Source organism: Manis javanica, chromosome X (assembly GCF_040802235.1).
Source record: "Manis javanica isolate MJ-LG chromosome X, MJ_LKY, whole genome shotgun sequence".
Lineage (NCBI taxonomy): Eukaryota > Metazoa > Chordata > Mammalia > Pholidota > Manidae > Manis > Manis javanica.
Genome location: NC_133174.1, coordinates 28,377,645 through 28,403,462, shown reverse-complemented (window position 1 = coordinate 28,403,462; position 25,818 = coordinate 28,377,645). Strand labels below are relative to the sequence as shown.

The window sequence follows — 25,818 nt, the reverse complement described above, 5'->3', positions numbered from 1 at the left end:
AAATATAACAATAGTTTTTCATTTTAAAAAAGATACCTTATGAAAATTTGAGCAACAGTCAAATAAATCTTTGCCTTTGTTTACAAAAGAGAAAGCATATTACTTTGGAAATAAATATAAAACTTAAACCTCAGAAGCTTAATGTCATGAAATATATCTGTGAGGTTTTATTGAAAGCTGTCTCCTTTGTTTCTGTTAGAACCATTTGGAAGAATATATTAGCATGCAGCAATGGAAGGAAAACCCAGTATTTCAAAATTACTCATTCTGTTGAGTACCTTGGAGAGCAAATGTTTGATCAACAATCACCAGCATGGATAAAGGAGGCTCAGAAGGCATGGGGTTTCTTGTAACCCTAAAGTTTGAGTGCTAGTTTCTCTATTTGTTGCAGAAATTTCTTCACATGTAGGGTAAGTATGGGGAAGAGGTTAGAGATTTATGGCTTAAAAAAACCCAGAACTGACCTATAAAAGGTAACACAAGATGGAGGAGTAGTTATGCTGATGGGCAGTGGCTGCAGTGGTGAGTGTGTGTGGGGGGGACTTGATAACACTGGTGAATGCAGGAACCACAGTGTTGCTCATGTGAAACCTTCATAAGATTCTATATCAATGATACCTTAATAATAATAATAAAAAAGGAATACATCTCAAGTTCTTAACAGCAGGATGGGACACAAGGAAAAGGGGAGAAAGCCTTTCACTTGTTATTCCAAAATTTCTGTGTAGAATTTTTTTAAAGATGAATTTATCCATGTGTGATAATAAAATTCAAAACTTCAAAAGAAAAAAAGATGGAGCAGTAATAAAAATAATGCTCAGTTATACAAATGACTACTGTGCTGAACCTGGAACAAAAAGTGAAAGTATCTGGACATCTAGTAAATATCTAAGCGACTGTCAGAAATGAGGGAAGGAGGGTGATTTGAACATCAGACATTATTGCTATATTGAGCATAACATTTCCTTTTGTAAAAAGTTTCCAAAAGGACCTCGATTCTTAGTGATTTGAGATGATTTCTTGTGTGAAAACAAGGGGGTGGGGGGAATTGGTGATATGCATAAATCTCAAATCCCTTGATTCCCATTTTCTGTGAAGAGAAACCATGACAAGTATGTTCATGACATGTATATTAACCTCACAAACCAGGATCGCTTTACATCTGGAACTGGAAGACTTAGTTTTCTCTGGAACCACAGATGTCTTACTCTTTCATGTGAGATGAAACAGCACTGAACATTTCTACAGGATTTCAATAGCATATGACTACACAACCAGTGTAGCAAAGATCACTAGCCATTTTTAACTAATACAAGCCAAACATTCTGCACTATATTTTCCAAAGTATTTTTCATGACAGAAACCTATGAACAATTGTACACCTGATATAAGGATTTGATACAAAGTAATGATTTTAAAATGCACATTTCTAGTTGGCTGAATAATTATAACCTAAATGTGCTTCTCTTAATGTGTATTTGCCACCCTTGGCTTTTAATAAAAGCAAGGGGTCTCACTTTGTAGCCAGTGTTAGTTTTTCTATGAACAAGAGTAATTCTAACCTTAATTTGAAAAAAGCAATTTAGTAGACTTCCAAGTTGACAGTGAGTCATTTAAGTGTGTACATCGACCATATCCTGTAAATATCGCATCCATCATATACTGATATTAGAGAAGGGATAGAAATTCCCCTTAAGGAGTTTTAACATCTTGTTGAGGAAAGATTACATGCATAAGGAGAAAACAACTAAGGAAAAATCTCTTAACTAGAAACTAATGAACAGAGAACAATAAAGCAAAAACAAAGTTATATTGTTACTTCCAACTCCACCATCTGTAATCTAGCACCACGGGATTCATTACCACCTTCCTCCTTTCCTTATTTCTAACTTTCTGCTTCAACAGTGAAAAACCTGGCTCTCATTATCTACAATATATTTACTTATTTGTCAACCCTAGTATAAAGTGTTCAGAATTGCAAACCTATCCTTGTAGGAAACTACAATAATCTGTGCATGTAGAGTTCCTCCTGTCTTTACTTCTACAGTGTGCAGCCATGACATAGTTTTCAAAAGAGAATTAAGTCAGCCCATCTCTTCTCCATTACTTTCAGTGAGGTTGTGGAACATTTGTAATGCAGCTGGATTCATTTGTCACACTCTGCATCCCATCCTGGATTACTTCTATGTCTTGGTTGATTAAAAAAAAACATATACTAACATTCACTCTTCGTGGTGTACATTCCCAGGATTTTAAGATGCACTGTCATGCATTGACCACATTTTCATATAGAAGTCTTATCACCCCCAAAATTCCCATGTGAATTTTAGAATCAACTTAATATCTACCAAAAAAGTGTGCTAGGATTTTCATTGGGGTTATATTGAATCTATAGAGCAATCTGACATCTTAACTACTATATTTATTCTTCCAAATCCTAGGTATATGGAATATTTCTCTATTTATTTAGTTCTCTTTCTTTCATCAGTGTTTTATAATGTTCAGCACATATACCCTGCACATATTTCATTAGGTTTATACTTAAGCATTTTATTCTATGGTGCTATGGTAAATTATATATTGTTCTATTTCAAATTCTACTTGTTTACTGCCATTATATAGAAATATAATTTATTTTTGTATACAGATCATATATCCATACTACAACCTTGATAAATTCTTATACTACTTCTAGGAGCTTTCTTGTAGATTCTTCAGAAATTTCTACTTACTTTCATATGGAATTTAAGCTCCTTTCCCAGGGATAGAGGTGGCTTATTATTTTTTAAGTTTCTTTTTGCAGCTGCCATGAGTTTTCACCAGGGCCCTAAGGACAGTAGTGTGGGTGGTCCTCTAGCCATACAGTAATGCTTTTGTCCTTTACGGACTATGGAAGTCTGCACTGTGGGGGAGCATATTCTCCAGACTCACTACAGTCATTTCTGTGAGTGACCAGTGAGGTTTGTGGGTAAAAACCTGTAAGGGGATACAGACCCTCCCTATAATGGTGGCCCCTAGGGACCTCAGGCTCTCTCACTAGTGATTTATATTCACATTACTGTCTGAGAAGTGTTGGTCTAGAGTTGTTTTTTGTGTGTATGTGAAAGGGAGAGAGAGAAAGAGAAGGAGAGGAACAGGAAGAAGGCAGGAGAGGGAGGGAAGGAGAGAGGGAACCTGCTAATCTAGTCCTCACTTGTCAGGAACCAGAAAATTCAACTGACATTCCACAGATTTATTTTTTAATTTTAATTTGGAAGTTGTATTTTTATGTTTTACATTATATGACTTCAAATATTCAGAAATATTAAGAGTACTAAATGTTGGTCCTAAATAGGATTATGAATTAGAGATAAGACTGTTAATCAGAAAACTGAACCATTTTATGCATTAAAGGAATAAGTACATTCACTTACTTTTACAAAGATCGTAATTGATATATAAACTAAATTCAGGTGATTATAGCAGTACATGTTTATAACAGTTTTATTGATATATAATTGACATAAATTTCACCCAATTCAATTGTCCAATCCATCATTGTTTAGTATATTCACAGAGTATAATCATCACCACTATCTAATTTTAGAGTATTTTTATCAACACATAAAGAAACCCCATACCCATTAGCTGTCTTTCCCCACTTCCCCTTTCTCTCATACACTGGAAAAACTCTAACCTGTTTTCACTCACTAGGGATTTACTTATTCAGAATATGTCATAGAAACAAAATCATAAAATATATGCCTTTTTGTCTTATGGCTTCTTTTACTCAACAATGTTTTCAAGGTTCATCCATGCTGTAGTATGCATCAGTGCTTCATTCCTTTTTATGGCTGAATAATATTCCTCTACGAAAAAATATATATATGCTAAATTTTCTTTTTCCATTCATCAGTTTATGAGCATTTGGGTTGTGTCCACTTTTTGGCTATTATGAATAATGCTGCTATATAAGATTTAACATTTATATAAGAATTTTTGTGTGAACATATGTTTTCAGTTATCTTGAGTATAAATTGATGAGTGGAATCGCTGGATCTTATCAATTTATTTTGAACATTTTGAGAAATGTTAAACTGTTTAACATTAAACTGTTTTGCAAAGTGGTTACACCATACTGTAATCTCTTACAATGTGTAAGGTTCTAATCTCTATAACTCCTTGCTAATACTTGTTATAGTTTATCATTCTTTCTTAAGTTGGTGTCAAGGGCTAGCTCATTGTGGTTTTGTATTGCATTTCCCTAATGGCTAATTACAGGTGCACACTGGCCATTTGCTTAATATTCTTTTTAGAAATGTCTATTTAGATCCTTTGCCCATGTTGCAACTGGGTTATTTGTTGTTTTACTGTTGAGTTGTGTTTTTTACATATTTTTAGAATAAGTCTCTTGCTAGTAAATGTTACTTTTTTATTGCTGCATCCTTTAAAATGTTCTTTTTTCCTCCTTTTATTATATCAATATGGTGTATCACATTGACTGGTATTTACATCACCAAGTAATTTTGTTTAATCCTTTTAAAATATTGCTGAATTCTCTCTGCTAGTATTTAGGAGGGTTTTTGTGTCTACATTCATAACAGATAACATATTACTTTCTTAATTGTGTTTTCAAACATTTCAGAAATGAAATGTAATGCATGTTTTAATGCAGAAATCATCTTGCTTCTAAAGGTAGTTAAATTATGAAGATACATGAACTCTAATTGTAAGATCAGCCACAAAAATAATTATAAGATCAACCTCATGAGACTGAGTTAATGCATGTAATACTTGGTTGATCTTCCACATAATTGCATCATTAAACTGGAAAAAAAAAAAGAATCTGTACCAAGGTAATAGTCACTATGGAGAAAGACTGATTGAAAAAACAAATCAGTTCAACAGACTGGTGGTTGCCATAGGAAAGGAAGCAGGGAAAATGAGGGAAATAGGTGAAAAGGGGAAAAAACAAAAACAAAAACAAGTGTATGAAAGCAATATCAGAAATAAAAAGGAAAATAATTACAGCTGTTACATACAAGAGACAAATATATTAATAAATAATATTATGCCAATATTTTTAAATTTAGGTGAAATTGATTAATTTCATGTCTTACAAAATCTCAATGGAATATAGAAAATAAAAATAATTCAATAACAATTAAAGAATTTATTTAGTTAATTTAAACTCATCCCACAAAAGAAGTAATAGTAATCCTACCTAACAGAATCCAGGTAATCCTACATAAAAAGAAAAAGCTGAAGAAAAAATATTACAGACTGAAAATACTGAATATGCAATACCATTAGTCACTAAGGAAATGCAATACATGCCCTAATAAAATACCACTTCACACACCCTGAAACTGTACACTACAGGGTTAATTTGAACTAAAACCAGACATTGCAGGGTTGCTAACAAAAGTCCTTGACTTTGTCTTGCAGATAAGAAGGCAACTGCACTTGAAGAGACTAGTCCAAACCAATAAAAATCAAAACGGATGTCCTGAGACAGTGCAGAAGGCTGCTGCCTGTCCAGTCACCTTTTGATGTCGCAGCCTGAATTTCCACCGGATGTTTCATAGCAGTTCCCTCTAAATTGCACATATGTTCCATGTTGAAGCATGGGGTGCATGCCCAAGGGACATTACAAAATTCCCCTCCCCACCTGCAAATCCTTTACCAAGCCCAAACCCTTCCTCCCAACCTAACTTTTAGGTTGGGGCAGGGAGATGAATTTGAGCTAGCCTCCTGTCTCCTTGCTCAGATGCTTTACAATACAACTTTCTCTCTGCAAAAGACCATGCTTCAGTGTTGGGCTTTACAATGTGTATGGGCAAATGGATGCAAACTTGCTTAGGTAACACACCTAATGACCACTAGTCAAAAAGACAGTTTTAAGTGTTGATGAGGAAGTTCAGAAATTGGAACCTTCATACATTTTTAGTGGGAAAATAAAACCACTTTAGAAAACTATTTGGAAGTGTCTCAAAATGTTAAACGTTCAATTATCATATGATACAGAGATTCCACTTCTATATAATACTCAAGTAAAATGAAAACATATGTCTAGAAAAATTTTCATGCAAATGTTCATACCATCACTATTTATAATAGCCAAAAGTAGCAACAACCCAGTTGTTCATCAAACGATAACTAGATAAACAAAATGTGGCACAGACACACAATGGAATGCTATTTGTCAATGTATGACCTTTAAAAACATTATAGCACTTGAAAAAAAAACAGTCTCAAAGATACCATATGATGCCATTTATATGAAACGTCCAGAATAGACAAATCCATAGAGATACAATGCAAATGAGTGTTATCCTACATCTGGGGGAGTGAGAGGTGACTGTTGTATCCATTGGAGGGTATTGAAAATGGTCTAAAATTAGTTTGTGATGACAGTTGCACAATTCTATCAACATACTGAAAACCATTAAATCATATATTTTAAATGGGTGAATTTTATGGTATTGGAATATCTCAAAAAGCTATTAAAAATACACCTACTGTATGACTCAGCTATTCCACTCTGAGGTATGTAACCTCAGAGAAATTAAAACATATGTCTAGAAATGACTTGTTTATTAATGTTTGTAGAGGCATTATGCATAACAGCCATAAAATGCAAACAACACAAATGTCTATCATTCAGTTCAGGGATAAAGAAATTATAGAATATACATAATAAATTCAAGAACATTCAACAAAGTCAACATATGCAAGAACAGCCTTCCTCTCCCAAAAATAAAAAACAAAAGTTTTCTCTTTATGCCTTATTATCTATCCTTTCATATTTTTAAGGAACTTGACAGTGATTTCCTGGTCCTTGACCTTTAAGACCTCAGTCTATATTGACTCAAACTAATACCTGATTACATTATTACACTATCTAGCCATAGTGGAAAAAGAATTAAGCTGTAAACTATTAGCACACAGATTTTAGTATTGATTATTTAAACTTAGTAAATGTTAGGGATGTTAACTGTCGCTATTAAAAACATATACTCTCACCTAATTACCAATGTGAAACAGTTCTGAGACCAATTCTGAAGTGTTTGGGGGATGGGTTTCCCCCCACACCACCACACAATGCTCAGGACTCCAACTGGGTGTCCTGCAGTTAAACTCAGTTCTGACTGAGATACCTGAAGACACCATCAGATTCTGCCAGTGAAAGGCTCAGTCCCATAAGGCCGCTCTCTACTTCAGAAGCCACAAGCCCAGGTTAACATCTGTTCTTCTGACTAACAGGCTATAGATTGCAGGTTCCAAGGATCCCCTCCTTGCGCTTCAGATGACAGACCCAAGTCTAGGATGTTACCTCTAATTCTGACCGACTGGCTATAAATCAGAGGTTCCTGTGACCTCCTCCACTTTCAGATTCTGTGAATTAGCTAGAGTGACTCGCAGAACTCGGGGAAACATTTACTTAAGTTTACTAGTTTATTATAAAAGGGTATGATAAAGGTTACAGAAGAACAGCCAGATGGAAGTGATGCATAGAGCAAGGTATGTGGGAAGGGTGCAAAGCTTCCATGCTCTTTCAAATACACCACTCTCCCCAAGTCTCGTGTTCACCTGGAAGCTCTCTGAAACCTGTCCTTTTTGGGTTTTTATGGAGGCATCACTATATAGTCACGATTGATTAAATCATCGGCCATTGGTGATCAAGTCAACCAACAGCTCCTCTCCCTCTTGGAGGTCTGGCGTTGGGGGTGGGACTGAAAGTTCCCTGGCAACCACCCCCATTCTTTGGTGACCAAGCAGGCATTCTAAAAGTCACCTCATTAACCTGACAAAAGATACTTAATCTCTCTCATCACTTAGGAAGTTCCAAGGGTTTCAGAAACTGTACTGGAAAGTGGGAGGAAGACCAAACATATATTTCTTATTACAACTCACAATATCACAAAATATCAGTAGTAATTAATGCAATAATTTATAATTTCTTATAGACCCTAATGGTTTGCTTCAGATGAAGTCATGCTTCAAGTTTCTCAATACAGTCAGTCTATCGGGTGATTTTGATGAAAAAGAGAAAAACAGTCCCTGACATCTGAAAGCTTGCCTGGTATCATCAGCTGGGCCTTAGTTGGTAGGCGCTGAGCTGGCACTAATAGCTAGGTCATGTTACGCTCCTCCTGGACATAAACTGTCTCACAGAACACCAATATCACACAAGGTCACTCTGCCACTGCGATGAAGTGAGACACAACAAGAGCACTTCATAATACTGTCTAAGCACACAGAAAAACAAGCTCCTCCTGTAAACCACACCAAACCAAACATCCCCCTCTCCTGGCTAATAAGAACGACTAGCTTCTTTACCAATTCAAGAATTAGCTTCCCTGTAGTCTTCTTCCCTCTAGATAAAATTTACTAAGTTACTCAATCACACAATTACCACTGTCCCTGAGGGTGTCGTCTCCCTCACTGCAATGAGCACTAAAAGGAATTTATTCAACTATAGATACATACCCAGTGGTCTCTGGCTGTAAAGCATTGACATAGGTATGTATATGAAGGAGAGAAAAGAATGTGGTCTGGCTGTTGGTGAAGTTTTATGGCCTCCATTTTCCAAGACACGTGATTATTGCCTTGGTTCACCCTGATTTATTGAACCACACGGCTAATGCAATGGAAATGGTTTGACTTTCTGTTTTCACATGTGTTTGACTGCTTGGCACTTCTCTGAATTTAATGCTGAGCTTCACACTAATCATGACCTTTACATATCGACTGGCAGTCACATTTCCAAAATAAAAAGTCTAGTATACCATTAAAATGTCAGATTATACCATGTCTATTGTCTGTGTGCATTTCAATCTTGCAACATTGATGACAAATATTTAATGCTAAACATTAAAAGGCTAATTTTGATTTTCTGGAAATAATATAAAGTTCTTTGTAAATAATGACTATTTTTTTGGTTTAATAAATGAAAATTAGACACATTTGAAACAACCAATGCATATAAATTTAAGACTGCAATACAATATTAGTTTTAAGAATATACAACATTATTAAAAGGCCAATACAATCTCACAAATGTGTACTGAATATTGTTTACTTTAACAAACTATAATATAGTAAATGAAATTGGGGCACCTTTAGACAGCACGTTAAGTCAAAGATAAATGTTGCCAAATACTTATAACTCTGCTCCACTGAAGAAAATAGAATTAAACAGTATTTTTCATTCATAGGAATTACAATGGTTGCTTCATGAACAAATGCTGAAATAAACATGAGTTAAATATTAAGACATTATTTTGTAGAACAGAGCTCCTTTGAAGAGACAGTTCAAAATGCTCCAATGTCAAGATTTTGTTCAAAGTGCAGTCAAATGAAAGCACCTAGTCCTGTCAGAAATTAAACTTTCCACTACAAAATGTTCTGTGGCTGCTCTTGAAGTCACCAGGTGATTACACGATGATAAAATGTCCACTAGCAATCATATGTAGAAACTGAAGCAAAGAGACCAAAAGAATGACAGAGAGGACACTTCATCAGAGGCATGGTCCACTGAAGAAGAGGCTATCACTAAGGCATGAAAAAAATGGTTCCTTGGCGACAAACATTATTTACCGCTACTGATAAAAGGGCTTAATCAGCACACACCATACAAAGAGCTGCTGGAAACAAAAGGATGAGTGTGTAAGAGCAAACATACCTCCAGGAGTACTAAACAGGTTCCCTATTTACCTGGGACAGGTGTCCACTCATCACATGGAAAACGCTTTCTGACTTTCACAACACTTACAACAAATCACCATATATTGTGGATTTTTCAAACACACGATGGGTATCTTTAAAAATTTTTTATTATTATTACTATTTTTTAATAGCGGCTCCCAGCAACTGTCTGTAGATAGGAAATGAAACTTTCCCAAACCTTGACTGACTGCGTGGCATCATGTACTTACTTGTTGGCAAATTCATAAAAAGTCCACGGTGAAGACATCTCAGTCTGCTCTCAGTGCTAAACTGGGGTGTGCTGATCAAAAGTGTGTGACCCTGCATACTTCAATTCGGGCACTTTCTGATGTCAGACCAAACACCCGTTTGACCACAGCAGTCACCAGCTCAGCCATTTCCCATGACTCTCTAAGGTCAAGAGAATGAAGTCCTAAAATATGGTCCTGATATTCAAAGCCCTTATTGGCCAGGCCTTGGAGCCCACTGCTGCCAACTTTACCACTCTAAACTCCCAGAAATACCTGCCTCTGTCTAGGGGAAGTTTCCCTTGCTTGTCACGCCCGTCGGATCTCCATCATTGCAAAGTCCTTCTAATTAGAGAGATGTATCAGACCTGTTGTAACGAAAATGTAGGTGCTGATAAAAAACCACAGTGGATCAGGAATCAACTTGTCATGCTGGCTTTACTGCTAAATTCTCAAGAGTTGCTGGGAAATCCATGAACAACTAAAAAAGTATTTGTTGCCACATTGGCTTGATCGAGGACAAACTTTCCAAAATAAGGATGATTGAAAGTTGCCAACTGATAAGTTTACCGAAAAGATGTGTTCAGTGAGGCCTACTGCCTATTGTCTACAGTGTTTTCTCCTTCAGTATTGAAGGAGAATTTCACAGCATACAGAATTCTAGTTAGAGTGCATTTTTTTTTTCTTTTCAACATTTTAAATACTTTACTCCATTCTCTTCCTGATTGCATGATTCCTGAGAAATTGGCTGTAATTCTTACATTGGCTCCTCTATAGGTATTTTTTTCCCTTTGGCTTCTTTCAAGATTTTTTCTTTGTTTTTCTGCATTTTGAATATAATATGCCTAGATATAAAGGTTTTTGGCATTTATCCTCCTTCATATTCAAGTTGGGGAAATTTTCAGCCATTATTACTTCAAAGGAATTGTTTAAAGGAGGGATTTTTTGGAAATATTGTTGATGAAGAACTACCATTCTGTAAGCTATCTAGAAGCACTAATGAAACCACTGTGATACTATAGCCTAACTGGTTCATCCTTTAGTATGCATCAGAATCACATGGAGGGCTTATTAAAACAGATTGCTAGGCCTCACCCTCAGTTTCTCAATCAAAAGGTTTGGGGTGCAGTCCTATCCCCCACAACACCCCTGCACTAAGTTGCAAGCATGGCCAGACTTTACCAACGGAGCCGGGTTAAGTAAAGTCCCACTGTTGACAGGTTAAAAACCTGGGGCACTGAGTGCAACTTTCTCAGTCCAAGTTAACCTAAGTGAAATCATTCAGTTTCTCACAGACATCCACAGTTACTAACCATGGAAACCTGTACTCAGGTATACACTGAACATGTAAAGTGTCTCTTTCCACCTCAACCATTCAACCAACCCCTGTATTTGTTCCAGAAGACATGAACTGGTAAGTTAATATATATTCAATACCTGGAATAGGGTAGAAAAATATATAAAACCTGAAACTGTCTCTTTACTTACACACACACACACATTCATTCATTCATTTATTTATTCAAATAATATTTGTTATCTGTTATTTTCCAGCCACTGTTCTAGACTCTGAGAACACAGCAGTGAACAATTAAGAAGCCCACATTCTGAGACAGACTATATATATTATGTTGGAAAAATGCTACTGAGAAAAAAATAGAGTGAGAAAAAGGACTGAAGCATATGCAATTTTAGAAAAAAATACTGGGAAATCTTCTCAGATAAAGTGATTAGTTGAGCAGGGACTTGTGTGAAGTGGGAAAGAGAATGAAGGTATCCAGGAAGTAATGCTCGAAGCAGAAGCAATAGGAAGTGCACAGGCTTTGCACAGGCATGGGACTCAGCATTTTGAAATACAACGAAAGGGCCAGTGCCTATAATGCATTATTCTGAAAGATGCAGCAAACTATGAAGTTAACTTGCATAGGCCATTCTGTTAGTAAATATAGAACCATAATAATTTTATAACAAATGAACATATCAATTTCTAATATATGTACATATTTTATAACACTAAAGTGTTATGCCTCAGTAATTTGCATCCATTAATTTGGAGTAATTATTTGCACCTTGTTTTCTATTTTTTTGAATGGGCCAAATACAGTTTTATAAGATATGAATCTTGTTAAGTTGTAGTTTCAAGGTAAATTGTTTGATATTATCAGCATGTCATTCAGAAGGTAATAAAATATTCTATGTTTACCGTTCCTTAATCTCAATATGTCAGTTATATATTTCAGTCTTGATGTCACTATTTTGCTAATGTCCTTAAGTAAAGAGCAACTGTAATGCAAAGTCTCATTTTAAATCAAAATCTACACAGGTTAGATTCAACTGAGGGTTTGGTATAAAAAATAAACTTAATTATCATATGTTAAGTACAACCCATAACAGGTCTGAACATGAACAGGTTTGTATATACTTGAAACAGGGAAGCTGAATTGAAACCAAATCACCAACCAACACGCACACTGCCCTCCTTCTCAGTGCAATCAATGCTGATGATGAAAAAAACACAGCCACACTAGCAAATTGGAACGTCTTCAGAAGAGGTAAGGCTCTTAAGGTAGAAATTTGTAGCACCTAGTTCCTTGAGGGCAGAACCCAGGAGTACCCACCTGGCCACTGGAGCAGGTCTATCTACAAATACCCACTTGTCTCGTGAAAAATATGACCCTAATATGACCTACCTCCCCCCAAATTCATGAAGCCTTACTGCACTTAGCGATTTCAAACATGACTGTCCCACCACACGGAAGATGTTTTCAATCAATTTTAACTTGATCTCAACTAATTACATACAAGGTATGAGAGAAAAGTGTCAACTAAATTTAATACCTTATAAAGCTGAAAATGCCAGCAATGACATTAAGGCTATCTTTAATTTCTAGAGCATCTCTACATAATTTTTATCATCTATTCCTCAAAATAAATTGAAGAAACGCCTTTTATTATTTTCATTTTACATGTGAAGAAACTGGTCTTGAAGATGTTAAGAGGCATTTTTTTGCAGAACAGAGAGTACATGCTGTAGTCAGGTCTAGAATCCATGGATTTTAAGTCCAGTTGCATGGCTCCTTCTACACTGTCACAGTAAAATTTGCAGTATTTAAAGAAAGAAGTTCTTACCTTTTTGACTGTTTTTCCATATAATATGTCGGGCATTCTCATAATTTGTATTCATCCAACTAAGAAGAATCCTTTCAGAATTAGAATATATGTTGCTGGACATGAAACAAGGATTGACTTTTTGTGAATGTTGCCCATGTATGGGGGGCATATTACTGCTGCAACGTGGTACAACCCGGGATAGTACCAGAACCTGAAATTGGGTAAAAGAGAGAAAGTGATAACTTTCACTAGACTTGAATGTGAAATTTTTTTAAAATTATTATTTGAAGAGTAAATGACAAAATATGACAAGTATAAAGGAAGGCATCAGCATTTTGTGGTTAATCACATCAATTCATAAGTAAAAGAATAGATCACATGACTCCTTAATGCTCATTTTAAACTCCCAAAATTTTGCTTCTATAGCATCTTGTCTATAAGGCCCCCCATTATGTAATTCACAAAAAGAAGCTTATTACCTAAGGGCTCTGGTCACCAATTTCCAGTCTGTGTACTGGGGCAGGGGTGGGGTGTTTCCGCACATTACCAAGCAGTTCTCCAACACCAGCTGGGTGTCCTGTGATTCAACTCAATTCTGACACTATCTACCCAGAGAAAGCATTAGATTTCACAACCTAAGGGCTCAGTCCCACAGTACTGCCCTACACTTCAGATGGCACTTGCAAGCCCAGGTTGTTACCTGACCAACTAGCTACAGATTAAATAAAAGTTTCTACAGCCCCCTCCTTTGGTTCAATTAATTTGCTAGAGCAGTTCACAGAACTCAGCAAACCCACCTCATTAACATGAACCCAGTAGTAGTGTAAAGAGGCTTGTTAGGAATAACAATACAGCCATTTCAACTTTTGGGCTCCGAACTATTTTAGGAACAAAGCAAGACAGGGCAGAGACATGGGACAAATATCACGATTAATTTTCCTAAAAATGCCAAGATAGATAGCATAGTAAGAACAGGAGGGACTCCATCTTAAAGCTAAGATTCCACTTTAAAAGCAGAGAGCTGGGAAGTAAGATTCCCAACACATTCTTTGGTAATCAGCCAACAACCTATCTTAAGGCAAAGCAAGTAGTCTTAACTGATATGTTCCCAATGCTTGAGGAAAACCACTGTCTTGGAGAGGAACAGGATCAATAAATTCCTTGTGCTAAGTTTATCTTATAGAGTTATCTGGAAGACAAAGGCTGATGAGATAGTGTCTCTCAACAGAGACAGACATCATGAGACTGGATGAAAAACCTACATATCCTGCTGGCTCTTTATCCCATTCTTAAAAATCCTTAAAAGATAGAATCACCAGCTTTTAAGCATGCCTCCTCTCTGAAGTTGCCCACACTCCCCTTTCTTTGAGTGTGTACTTTTTGCCTTAAATAAAGACTTCTCACTGCTCAACTTACTGCGTCTTATCTCTGTGCTCTTCCAGTCAGTAGTTCTCTATTTCACCCTATTTTCCAGACTTGAGCACAAGTCTTCACTCTCTCTGGTCTACTCCAGGCAAGTAGGAAGATCTCTGATTTGGGCTTGCAAGTTCCTGTCACCTGGGTGACCCAGACAGGACTACAGCTGTACAAGCATGATCTTTAGTAGCCTGCCTAAAAAGTCTCCTTTCTTTGCCTTTGGGAAGTTTTCAGAATGTAAATTCACTCCATCCAGTGCCCTGTGGCTCCCCCAAATCCTGAGGTGGTAGGGGCTTAGTTCCCATGCCATGTAGATAAAAGCAGACACTGGACACCAGGCGACCCAACTTCAGAAATAGCAAGGGATTTGTTTGGTGGAGAGCAAGAGTTGAATGAACTTCCTTTTCCTCCTCTGTTTTTCTTTGCTCTCTGCTGCCTGCCTGGCTGCTGCCATTCCCTGCTACTCTCATTTTAATGAATTTCTTTCTTACCTACATTTGTCTGACCTGCTTGAGAATTCTTTCTTGTTCAGAGTCAAGAACCCTCCCCTATCCAGGTAGAGGTTTCACTTAGTGCACAGGGAGAGATCTTGTTGCTGGTAAGCAGAAACTTCCTGTACCAGGACTCAGTCCTTTTGTTATAGTAGGTAGATATGTGGATACAAGCAGGGAGAGGGAGGAGGACTCTGGTAGGATGCTTGCTTACATTCTACACATTCCATGCAAGCTGTTCTCAAGATATGAGGAGTGAGAATATAGGTCACAGACCAGCCAAAACCAGCTGATTCCAACATGGAGGAGAAACTGACAGAAACTTCACCCCATAATCCATTAACATAGTAAAATTCATTCCACTCAATCATTAGCACAGTGAAAATCACACCTCCCTGCACCATGACAGTTCCGATGGGAACAAAATATAGTCAAAAATCCCTCCACCCAACTTGAGGACGAAGCAAGCCGAGACTCCAAAAAATACTGCACTCTGCTTAGTGAATAACCATCTCCCTTTACATAAAAAAGTTTACCATTGTTTCCTTTGTGCAACTCCCTTTGGATCTGCCTGCACCCAACTTTCTAGCATGTACTTTTGTCTTTCTCTCAACTTTTATTCTCCAAACAAACTCCTAATGCTCAGCAGTCTTTTTTGCATCTTTTCTTGAATTCTTTCTCAGCAACAAGACCAAGGACCCATTTCCGGTAACTCTTTTTCTGGCTAGCATCTGTAATGGCTCACTACACCTTTTTACTTCAGAGATTGCTCAGTGTCTAGAGTTTTGGACTTCTCAATTCCTGTAGATCCACAGTGGGACTGAGCCTCAGTGGCCCATGGTGTAACCTATTGAAACCTCATCCATTATTGGCTTCCCTAAATTCTCTGATTCAATTCATTAATCAAATACCCATGCTTCTTGGGATTACCTCTGAAATAAATGACTTAGCCAAACACTTATCTCAGAGTCTGCTTCTAGGAGAATAAAATCTACAAGTACTTTCATGGTCAAGTATATGTTGGTGGCAACTTTGGAAAAAAGTGCTCATTTATTTACATATGATATATCTGTGCTATGTCATCTCAAATGACTACAGTTCCAAAATTATTAACATCCTCTGAGAGTTCCAAAACTTTGATTCTTTGCTACTATGGGAACTATTTTTAAATTTCATGAAAAATCCATTTCGGAATTTTGGATATTTATCTGGTATATGTCTGGTAAGAATAGTCATTCATAACTGTAAATTGCATCATTTAGGAACTTTTTGATAGAAGTGAAACAAAACTGTCACCTTCTTTCATTCTGGCAGCTGTGTGATTTGATCTTCAAATGACATATTCTATAACAATGCAATTAAAAGCCTTTGAAAAGGACCCCTTCCCCTTTCTCAGGGAATACCAGATGATGAATCATCTGAATACAGCTGAGATAAATGTTTGAGGTTAATAACCTGAGCTGGCTCAGGACTCATCTGTCATTTCTTACCTCCACTCTGTAAATGAGACGAACTCTGCCTGTGACCTGTGACTAAATGTGGATTTGATGGTGGAGCCACATGGGGGATGGGTATGATCTTTAATACAAGAACCACCACCTTCAGTACTTAATTCTACAGCAGTGCTTCTCAAACTATCAGTGGTGAAAGACCTGTTAAACTCTGCCAGAAAATGAAAATTTTGTAAAATACTCTAAAGATAAATTTCTAGAAAAATGAAATGAAGCATAAAAAGACATACAAAATATAAAACTCTATCACAGGCAAACCCAAATCCACTTTGTGTAAGAAGTGTTGCTAGTACTTTTTGCTTAACAGCCGATCCACAAGAAGTGTGAGGTAAAGGAATGGAATGAGGACTAGAAAGGCCAGAATGCCTTTTTAGCTGTGCCAGCTAAACTATGAACATTGGGTAAATAAGTTTAGTGGTCTGTACTCAGGAACGGCTTCCCTGCCCTCACAAAATGTTTGGATATGTCCTTCATATTTTAAGATCTGATTCAAGAAATGTGAGTGATAGCATCCCTGCAAAGTCAATATACTGGCCATATGGTGGAACATAGTCCTTGACTATCCTACTATAGCACAAGAAAGTACTTTGAAGACTCAAAAACAACAATGCCAAAACTACAATAATGCTGTATCTTTAGGGCTCTGCACACAATTTCAACACACAAAGCGTGAGGGAGCAGAGGTTTCCCCACACCAAGAAGTTATTCCTGCATATGAGCAGGGTGTCACAATTCAATTCTGACACTATCGACCTGGAGAGACCATCAGATTCCATGGGTTGAGGACTTAGTCCTGCAAGAATGCACCCTCAACCTCTCCCCACATCCCACCACAAATGCAGATGCCAATTGAAAGTCCCACCTGTTACCTTGTACTTCTGACCCACTGGCTTTGCACTGGATTTTCAAACAGCTCCCTCGTGGCACTTCAGTTCAGATACCACTGCAAGTCCAGGTTGTTACCCGTACTTCTAGACTGGAGTCTCTTTATACCATTAACTTAAGGAATTTAGAGAAGCATGCCAGATCCAAGGTAACTGAGAATTCAGTTGAGTATTATACAGTAGACCAAGCACCCATACCTCATTTTTAAGGTATTTTATTAAGTAATGAATGATTAGTCATGAGGGGGAGCAGAATACATCCATCCCAAACTGTGCCACTTTGGCTTGTGGATTGTTTTGAGCTGAAGGCAATTCTGACCCATATTTTCATCACTGAATCAATGAGGAATCCCAAACATGGGCTGCCACCCAGATCTTTTTCTGACTAAAGGATACACCCACCTGGTAATCACACAGGGCATTACAATACAGCAGGACCAAAATTAACTTATTATTGCCCTCTTGTCCTGTCCTACCATCTGCCTCCTACACAATCCTTTTATTACCTCTTGTTATGTATTTCAGTGACTGGGATCAAATTCCATTCAGCCACTCAAGCAAGAAACCCACTGTCACCTTTGACCTGTCTCCTTCACAACCCCAAGATCTAGTCATTCATCAAGTCCTATTAGTTCTACACTTAATAGTTATGAAGGCTGCCCCTCTCTTAGAAAGCGTTATTGCCTTGCTTACCCATATAATTCATTAGTTGCCTCCTTCACACAAATAACACTCTTTATCTAACCTATGCCCCACATTGTCTGGCAAACTCCCAGTCATTTCTCAGGGCTCAGTTTAAGTTGAACTTTTTCCTGGAAACTTTCCCCAAGGCACAGGAAAGTCCAGTTCCTTTCTAAGTGCACACATCCTTAGTTCTTTGGGCTTACTTTGTCATAACATTTGTCATAGTTCCTTGTAATTATATATACTTAGTTGCTATTTAATGGCTTATAGACACCAGGACGCAAAATCCTTGAGGAGACAGACTATATCAAGTTTACTCATATACTCCCAGAGCCCAGAGCCTCACACAGTGCCTGGACCATAATAGTTATTGAATAACTTTATTCAACAAATATTACTTGAGCATCTACCATGGAGCTGACACAGTGTTAAGTTCTCAGTTTATAAATGATACTTGGTTTCTATATTCATAGACTTATGGGCTGGGAAAGATGGATTAAATGAACTAAACCAAACAAATACATGAATGCACACATGAATGAATATATGAATGAGTGAGTGAATAAAGCCCACAAACTTAGATTAGGACTAATTTGTCCACAGAGTAGAGCATTTGCTGCTCTTCTGTTTTGGAATTGCTCTTCTTTATCAGTGGGCAAAATTATAGATGATGTAGCCTAGAGTTAGGGAATAAGAAAATGCATTTTCCCAAATCTAAGTTTAGCTGAGAGTCACAAACACCCTCATACATTCTTCTTGGAATTACTCAAGAAAAAACAGGATTTCACCTCTTGACATCCAACAAGAAAGAGGAGGAGAGAAGGAATAAGTAGGAATCATGCAGCAGAAAGAACTCTCCAAAGGGGGCTGGCTACAGCAGCGGGTGGCAAGAACAGGGTCTCTTGGGCCCTAGCAGAGAACAACAAGGAAGAAATAAACTTTACCTACATCAGATGGTTTTACATGGCTCAAATTAAGGTGACCTTGAAAGAAAGCACGCATGCCTGTGACCCTTTGTTACCTCATCTCTAAACTGGGGATTACTGGTTGTAAAGATTAAACAAGATCATATTTAAAAAGCATTGTGCGACAAGAGTCTTCCATAAACTGTGCACTACTTAGCTTTTAATTTTGTCCTTTCCTTTCAATGGCTAATTGCTGCTTCTATTTAACTTCTTCTTTGTTTTAACTCCCTCTCCTACAGCTTGCCCTACCTGTGGCTGCAACCCATGAGGACAGAGCAAAAGCCACCATTGGTCTTAGCGGGCAAGATCTATAGTGTCACATTTGGAAGCCTAAGGAATGATTTCCAGGACTGAAACCAGAACTTTTTATGCAATAAAGGCACAGGGTATGAAGGCACAGTTTATGGTATGTTAATCGTTTGTGCATGCAACTTGACATGAAGTAAACTGGAGAATCTCATAAACCCTGTTCACACCTACAGGTGGTAGGATTCCTAGTGAATACTCTCCAGAATAACTGTATAGCAAGACTGTACTGTATATCAGAGGTGGAGACCATATTTTCACTAATATCATTTTTAATCCTTCCTTTTGGTTCCAGAATATACCTACAGCTACCTACTTTACAAACTACATTTCTCAACTCTCTTTGCAGCTAGGTATAGTCATATGACTCAATTCTGCCCACTGGACTGTGAAATGGAAATGAAGCACTTTTCAGGTGGCAATTCGGACCCAGCAAAGTCATATTTTCATCACTTTTAAGTACCTTAAAAAGAACTTACTTGACCTCTACTCCTTTATCTGTCCTTCCTTGTTCTGAGAAAGTAACCCAGACATGAAAGGTGAGTACTGAGGATGGAAGAGACACACCAGAATCTCTAAACTACCTCTCAACAGTTCTCATGAGAAAGAAAAATAAAAATTCTATTTTATTTGACCTACTACGTTTATGAATCTTTTACAGCAGCATTACCTATACCTTAACTATTCACATAAATCAATCAGAAAACCAGCAGTGAACAAGAATGAAAATGCTACCTTGTATATCTGAAGGAGTACATCTGTCCATGCCCGCTTACTCCAGGCTTCAAACTTAGTCATATTGATAACAATAGAATGGTTTTCCTTAGGTATATAGGAAAATGCAGGCGAGGTACTAGCGGAAGACTTTAAGAAATAAAGTATTACATTAATTAAAATGCAAGGTAAATGTAAGTCCAAAGTTTTAACTGCTTACCTAGCATACAAATTTTTCTTTTTATAAACCTTTGCATGCTCATTTTCTACATCCATCATGACCTCTAATTCCCACATGCCAGTAATTGGAACTATCAATACAGGTGACTTTCTGGAACAGATAGTCCCTTATGGAAGTCACAGATTTATTCATTCAGTACATCTACTAGCTCATTCTGTATCAGAAGCAGCAGAATGACATGCAAAGATATTCTGAACCTCAAACCGTAACCCACCCTTGGGATAAGCCACAGGAACTCAGCTGAGTGCCAAAGGGCAGGCCCCTGGCTCTTCTTCTCATGTCACATGGGAAGTGCCTCAACTAAAGCAGAGTTACCTCAAAACCTGCAGGCTTCTCCAAATAATCCCCCTTCTCAAAAGGTTTCCATAAGATGAACTGTATAGTTTGAAAAAACTATGCATATCCTCTACGTTTTCTTGCAATTTTCCCCTAAAACTGAATTAGAGTAGTGGCAAGTGGTAGGGAAATTAAACCAGTACCTTCCTTGGAAGACACATATTCTAAACATTTATTGCAAGAAAAAATTTGCATAAGCATACACCACCTTCATTTCTAAATCCCCTAAAAGAAGCAGTTACTTATATTTTTAAGAAAGCCATGTAATCATTTCTATGTAGGAACTATACAGAGATTTTTAGACAGATAAAAAAAATATATAGAATGCCCAGAAAGACATGCCTTAAAATATTCCATAAGTAAAAAATCAAGCATTCTAAAATGAAATCTCTTAACAAACACAAAACGAGTGAATTCAATAATAACTGTGCAGATTGTTCTTAGAAATTATACTCCCTTACTGTAATTTCAATCCACTTCTTATAATCTTCTGGTTCAAGCAGAAATTCTGGCAGTACATGAGAAATACATGCTCCTTGAGCACTACAATCAAAAAAGAAAAATCTAAATTATTATGGTATAATACTCAAGATCTATATATCACTTGCATTTGAAGTTCAATTATCTCAATGCTATATAGTTTATATGGTTTATATACACAGTGAATTTTAATTTTCAAATTTTAAATTTATATTAATTTTTTAAGTTTCCTTAACAATAAAACATGCATATGACATTTCCTTTAGAGAACCATAATGAGAAAGAACTTATTACATGCCCATTATTATCCACATCCACCTTATATGTTAATTGGATGTAGAGTTATATGACTTGGCCCTTACTGTCAAGGGACTAACCATTTTGCTTCTGTTGTAACATTGTAAAAATGAAAAACACCTGGGAAAAGTTTGAATATAATAAAACACCTACTAGATCATTAGTTATACAATGTTCACTGAATGCCTATCACCACATACGCTTGAATATAAAAACCCCCAAAATAATCCATCATCTATTTTTCCAAAGAATACTAAAAAATATTGGCCTTTTTGATTATATAAACTTGTAGTAGTATATCTGAAGCAGCAAATATTTATAATATTATATAAATATATATAGTGTTTACATTTTATACACTTAAAAACATAACTGTATATAGATTTCTATATATTTATCACATTTAAGATTATATTTTTTTACTGTCATATTTTTTGAAGTATTTTTATCCAAAGTCTTCATATGCATGTCAATCACCATCAGAACCACTTTATAGACACCTAATACAGTTTTGACAGAAGTGTGTCCTAGTCTGCTTTTGCTTGTTTCGGTCTAATTCATTTAGTGAGCACAGAACACCACATGCCATAAGCATTCATCAGAGAGTGCCACATCTAGTGCTTAACTCTGACACCCTCAGCAGTTTGCAGTCCTGTATCTACTGAGAAGTGGAAAAAAGAAAGAGCAGGAAGGAGCCCTAAGATTATTCTGAAAACTCAAACCTTGTAGATAGCACAGATGAATGTGAAGAGAGAAGAGAGGAAGGGAACCCTTGGGGTAGTGGAAGCAGACAACACAGTTCTGGAGTTGTTAAGTTTGACATGGCCTTGGGCCAGTAGAAGCTAGTGCAAGAAATCGTGCTACATACATAAAAGCTCCTTTGTTTGGAAGTCGAATATCATCCCTTCTCTTTGATTTTCACACATTTCTTGTCTGCATTTATATTACTCTTATGAATCCTCATTACACTGGAATTACTACAGGTTTATTAAATCTATTAGGTTGTTTACAAGTGGATTGTTTTGAGCTGAAGGCAATTTGGACCCAGCAGACTCAGGGAAAGCTTTTTACCATTCCTGTAACTGCCTAAGTGAATTTACAGAGGGAGTCTATTAGATGTTTAATAGAACATAGCTCCTTAGCAGGAGTAGCTGAACTAAGTCTACATAAGAACTCCATGAGATGATGCCCTCTTAAGTTGAAATCCTAGAGGTGAAACAAAGACAGATAGTCCAGAGACACAGGAAGAAACTGGAATACTTCCTTGCATCCAAAGCTAAGACAGGATCTCAGGAGGAAATAATCACTTGTATCAACTCCTACTGAGAACCTGGGGAAACTATCAGGGGACCGCTAAGCTGAGAGCTTCTTGAGGAGGGAGACCACCTGGTGTTCATTGGAGTATTCTGTAGTGTCCAGCAGAGTAGGCCCTCAGTAAAAAGTTGAGGATGAAGAATGCATTTTTGCATTGATAAAGACAACAGGCCCAAAATGGAGTTGCTTATGCTAAGCCCCATGTCACCAAGTGAAGACTTGGTGGGTGTACTTTATTATGGTTTTGGCTATCCCAGAAATAGAATCTTAAACCAGTCAGTCAGGAAGCTCCTGATCAGCATTAGCTAGGTAATATACCTGATAGGTCCCTGCCATCCCCTAAAGGAAAATAACCTTGCAATAATAAACGTGCTTTTTTGTTATAGTGTTGGATTTTTCCCTTCTTCCAATCTAGATACTTTGGCTGGTCTAATGACCAAATTAACATAAAACAGATTAACAGGAAAAAAAAAAGAATGTAACTGTGTATAAACTGGAGCCCCACTAAGACCTGAAGACTGAGAGGCAGTTAGGCAACTGAGCCTTATCTACCATCCTGAACTAAAGAGAAGGGTTTTAGAGGTCTGGACCTTCAAAGGGGAGGAAGACAATTCACAGGAAGATGAGAAGAGCAAATGTTTGGTAATCAGATGTTTTCTGTGTGATGTAGCTAAGTTTTTCTAATATACAAAGTTACCTCTGGTAATAGCTCTTTTCCTGATTCAGACTCCCTCTGTAAATTCACTTAGGCAGTTACAGGAATGGTAAAAAGCTTTTCCTGAGTCTGCTGGGTCCAAATTGCCTCCAGCTCAAAACAATCCCCTTGCCAAAGTGGCGCTTTTTGGGGTAATGCATTCACTTGCTCTCATTGCCTAACAACTTCTTTGTTCTTGTTCCCTTTTGCTGTAACATCTCTTGCCTTGTACAGGTCTCCAGAAATCCCTTCTATCTGTTAGATTGGATACTGCCCAACACATGAATTGCTGAATAAAGCCAATAAGAACTTTGAAATTTACTCAGTTGAATTTTGTTCTTGACTGCATTTTATAGACACTGCTATGAAGTGAAGGGTAGCAGAACATGCCACATGAAGATATGCCTTGTTGCCATATAGATTTTGAGAAACTGCAGACACAGGAAAAGCTCTGAAAACAGAGTAGAATTTACCCTTTTGTAAGGGAAATCTATGTTTATAAAGGAAATTTACATTAGAAAGTGGCCTGTACCAAGAGAGAACTATTACCAGAGATTACTTATATTTGAGAGACTTATCTACAAGGCAGAGCAACTTTGATTTACCAAAATTTTCCTGTGCTCACTTTCCAGGCCCCCCACCTGACAACCACCCACTACACCCCCAACTCACCCCACCACTGCTCCACATAGAGCCTTTGAAGCCCTAGACTTCCATCCCTTTTCCTTAGATGGTACACAAGCCTCAGTCTTCTTCACCGCTTTTTAAGTCTTAAATCTTTCTGGGGCTACCTAACTTATGAGTGCAATTAAAAAATGTTTTGTTTTTTCTCCTGTTAATATGTCTTTCTATTATAGGGGGGTCTTAACTAAGAACCTAGAAGGGTAGGAGGAAAATCATTTTTCTGCCCCTACAAGAGACTTGTTTCCCTCATCTCGTTTAGAATCTATCTCAAGGGCTAACTTCATCAGTCCCTAAGACAGTATTTACAGTAAAGTTTTGTCAATAGGTTTTATGTCTGATCAGGAGTTTTACAGATAGTTGACTTTCATAATTGAATTGATTACAGTTTTACATGCTAGGTTCTCCATTTGAATATTTCTTCCGAGTCTACACTGAGTAGAACAAAACAAAATCAGACGCAATGAGTTATTAAATTCTAAAGTTAATCTCCAAAAATTATAGTTTTTAACTTACTGTACAAAATCAACATAATTTCACTCATACAAAAGTCCTTACTCACTGTCATCAAATTTAAATGGGGAAGCTAACAACATTTATTTTGAATTTAATACAGGGAAGCTAAGAACATTTATTTTGAATTCAAAACATATATTTACATGATGAAACGTATGCACATATGTAGGGAAAAATGGAAATTTCATGGCCAGGATTCTCACATGATTCTAATCTTGCCCATTGTATATGTTCAATGAGGTAATATTTAGCCTGTTGTACAGGTGCCTACTTACATACCTGTTGGCAGTATGCTACTAATGGCTGGTATTGCTTTAAGAACAGTTCTACCCAGTAATAGGGCAGAGCTAGAAGCAGAAGCAGAGAGCCTAGAAAGAAGGGAAGAGAGAAGCAGAAAAATGGAGTCTAGAGCAGAGTGAAGGAGAGGGAAAAGCAGAAGAGTTCCATGCTAGGAAGAGAAAAGGAAGACTGGATAAGAGGGGAACAAGAGGGAGCAGAGACAGAGCCACAAGCAGAGGCAGCACCTGGGGAGCGGAGGCTGGAGACAAGGCAGAAACTGAGACCTGTGGGCAGAAGTCTAGTGTTCAACCTACTGCCATGAGAATAAAGCTTGGTATGAGCCCCTTTTTACCCACAATGTTCCATTGTTATTCAGTCTTACCAAATTCATAGTGGACTTGCCCAGAGTTGGGAAACACCTCTGCCCACAACTACAACATATCTTGGATCAATGAACCAGTTTTATTAACCATACTATCACATTCTAAATACTGAGAAATTTTATTGTAGCCAACATATCCTGACAGGCATGTGCTTACTGATAAAAGAGCAATACATTTGAATAGCTTGGCTTTAATTCCAAAATCATTCTTCCATACCTGCATCCTCACACCATAAAATGTCAAAACAGAAACCACCTATATTAATGTCAACACTACTGGCAGCTGTACTAACACCAATGTTAAAAGAATAGCACAGATCAGTGCCATAGAGTTTAAAGATGCCATAAGAAAACTGACTTCTATAATGCACAAAAAATAAAGATTTATTTAAATATCCAAACTTTTCTTTTGCTCACAGTTAATATTTCATTAGATTTTAAAAGCACAACTAACTTTCTAAAATAAGAATGGCATTAGAATTTTTGCCTTATTGAATTAAAGTGTTTACTGTATTGAATCAATCATCAAGGACCAAAAGTAGGAAGCAGTAAAATTAAAAGAAAGGTCATGTGCTTTG

General features: G+C 37.1%; 1 protein-coding gene across 1 annotated transcript in view; it reads right to left on the bottom strand.

The window, feature by feature from the left end:
- Nucleotides 1-25,818, bottom strand: part of CFAP47 (cilia and flagella associated protein 47) — a 489,967-nt gene that overhangs the window by 282,504 nt on the left and 181,645 nt on the right. Inside the window, exons 32-34 of the mRNA XM_073227718.1 lie at nucleotides 21,059-21,140; nucleotides 20,042-20,170; nucleotides 13,068-13,260 (exon numbers count right to left, since the gene is read on the bottom strand). Of these exons, the coding sequence (XP_073083819.1) occupies nucleotides 13,068-13,260; nucleotides 20,042-20,170; nucleotides 21,059-21,140 (404 nt within the window). The remainder of the gene's footprint in view (nucleotides 1-13,067; nucleotides 13,261-20,041; nucleotides 20,171-21,058; nucleotides 21,141-25,818) is intronic.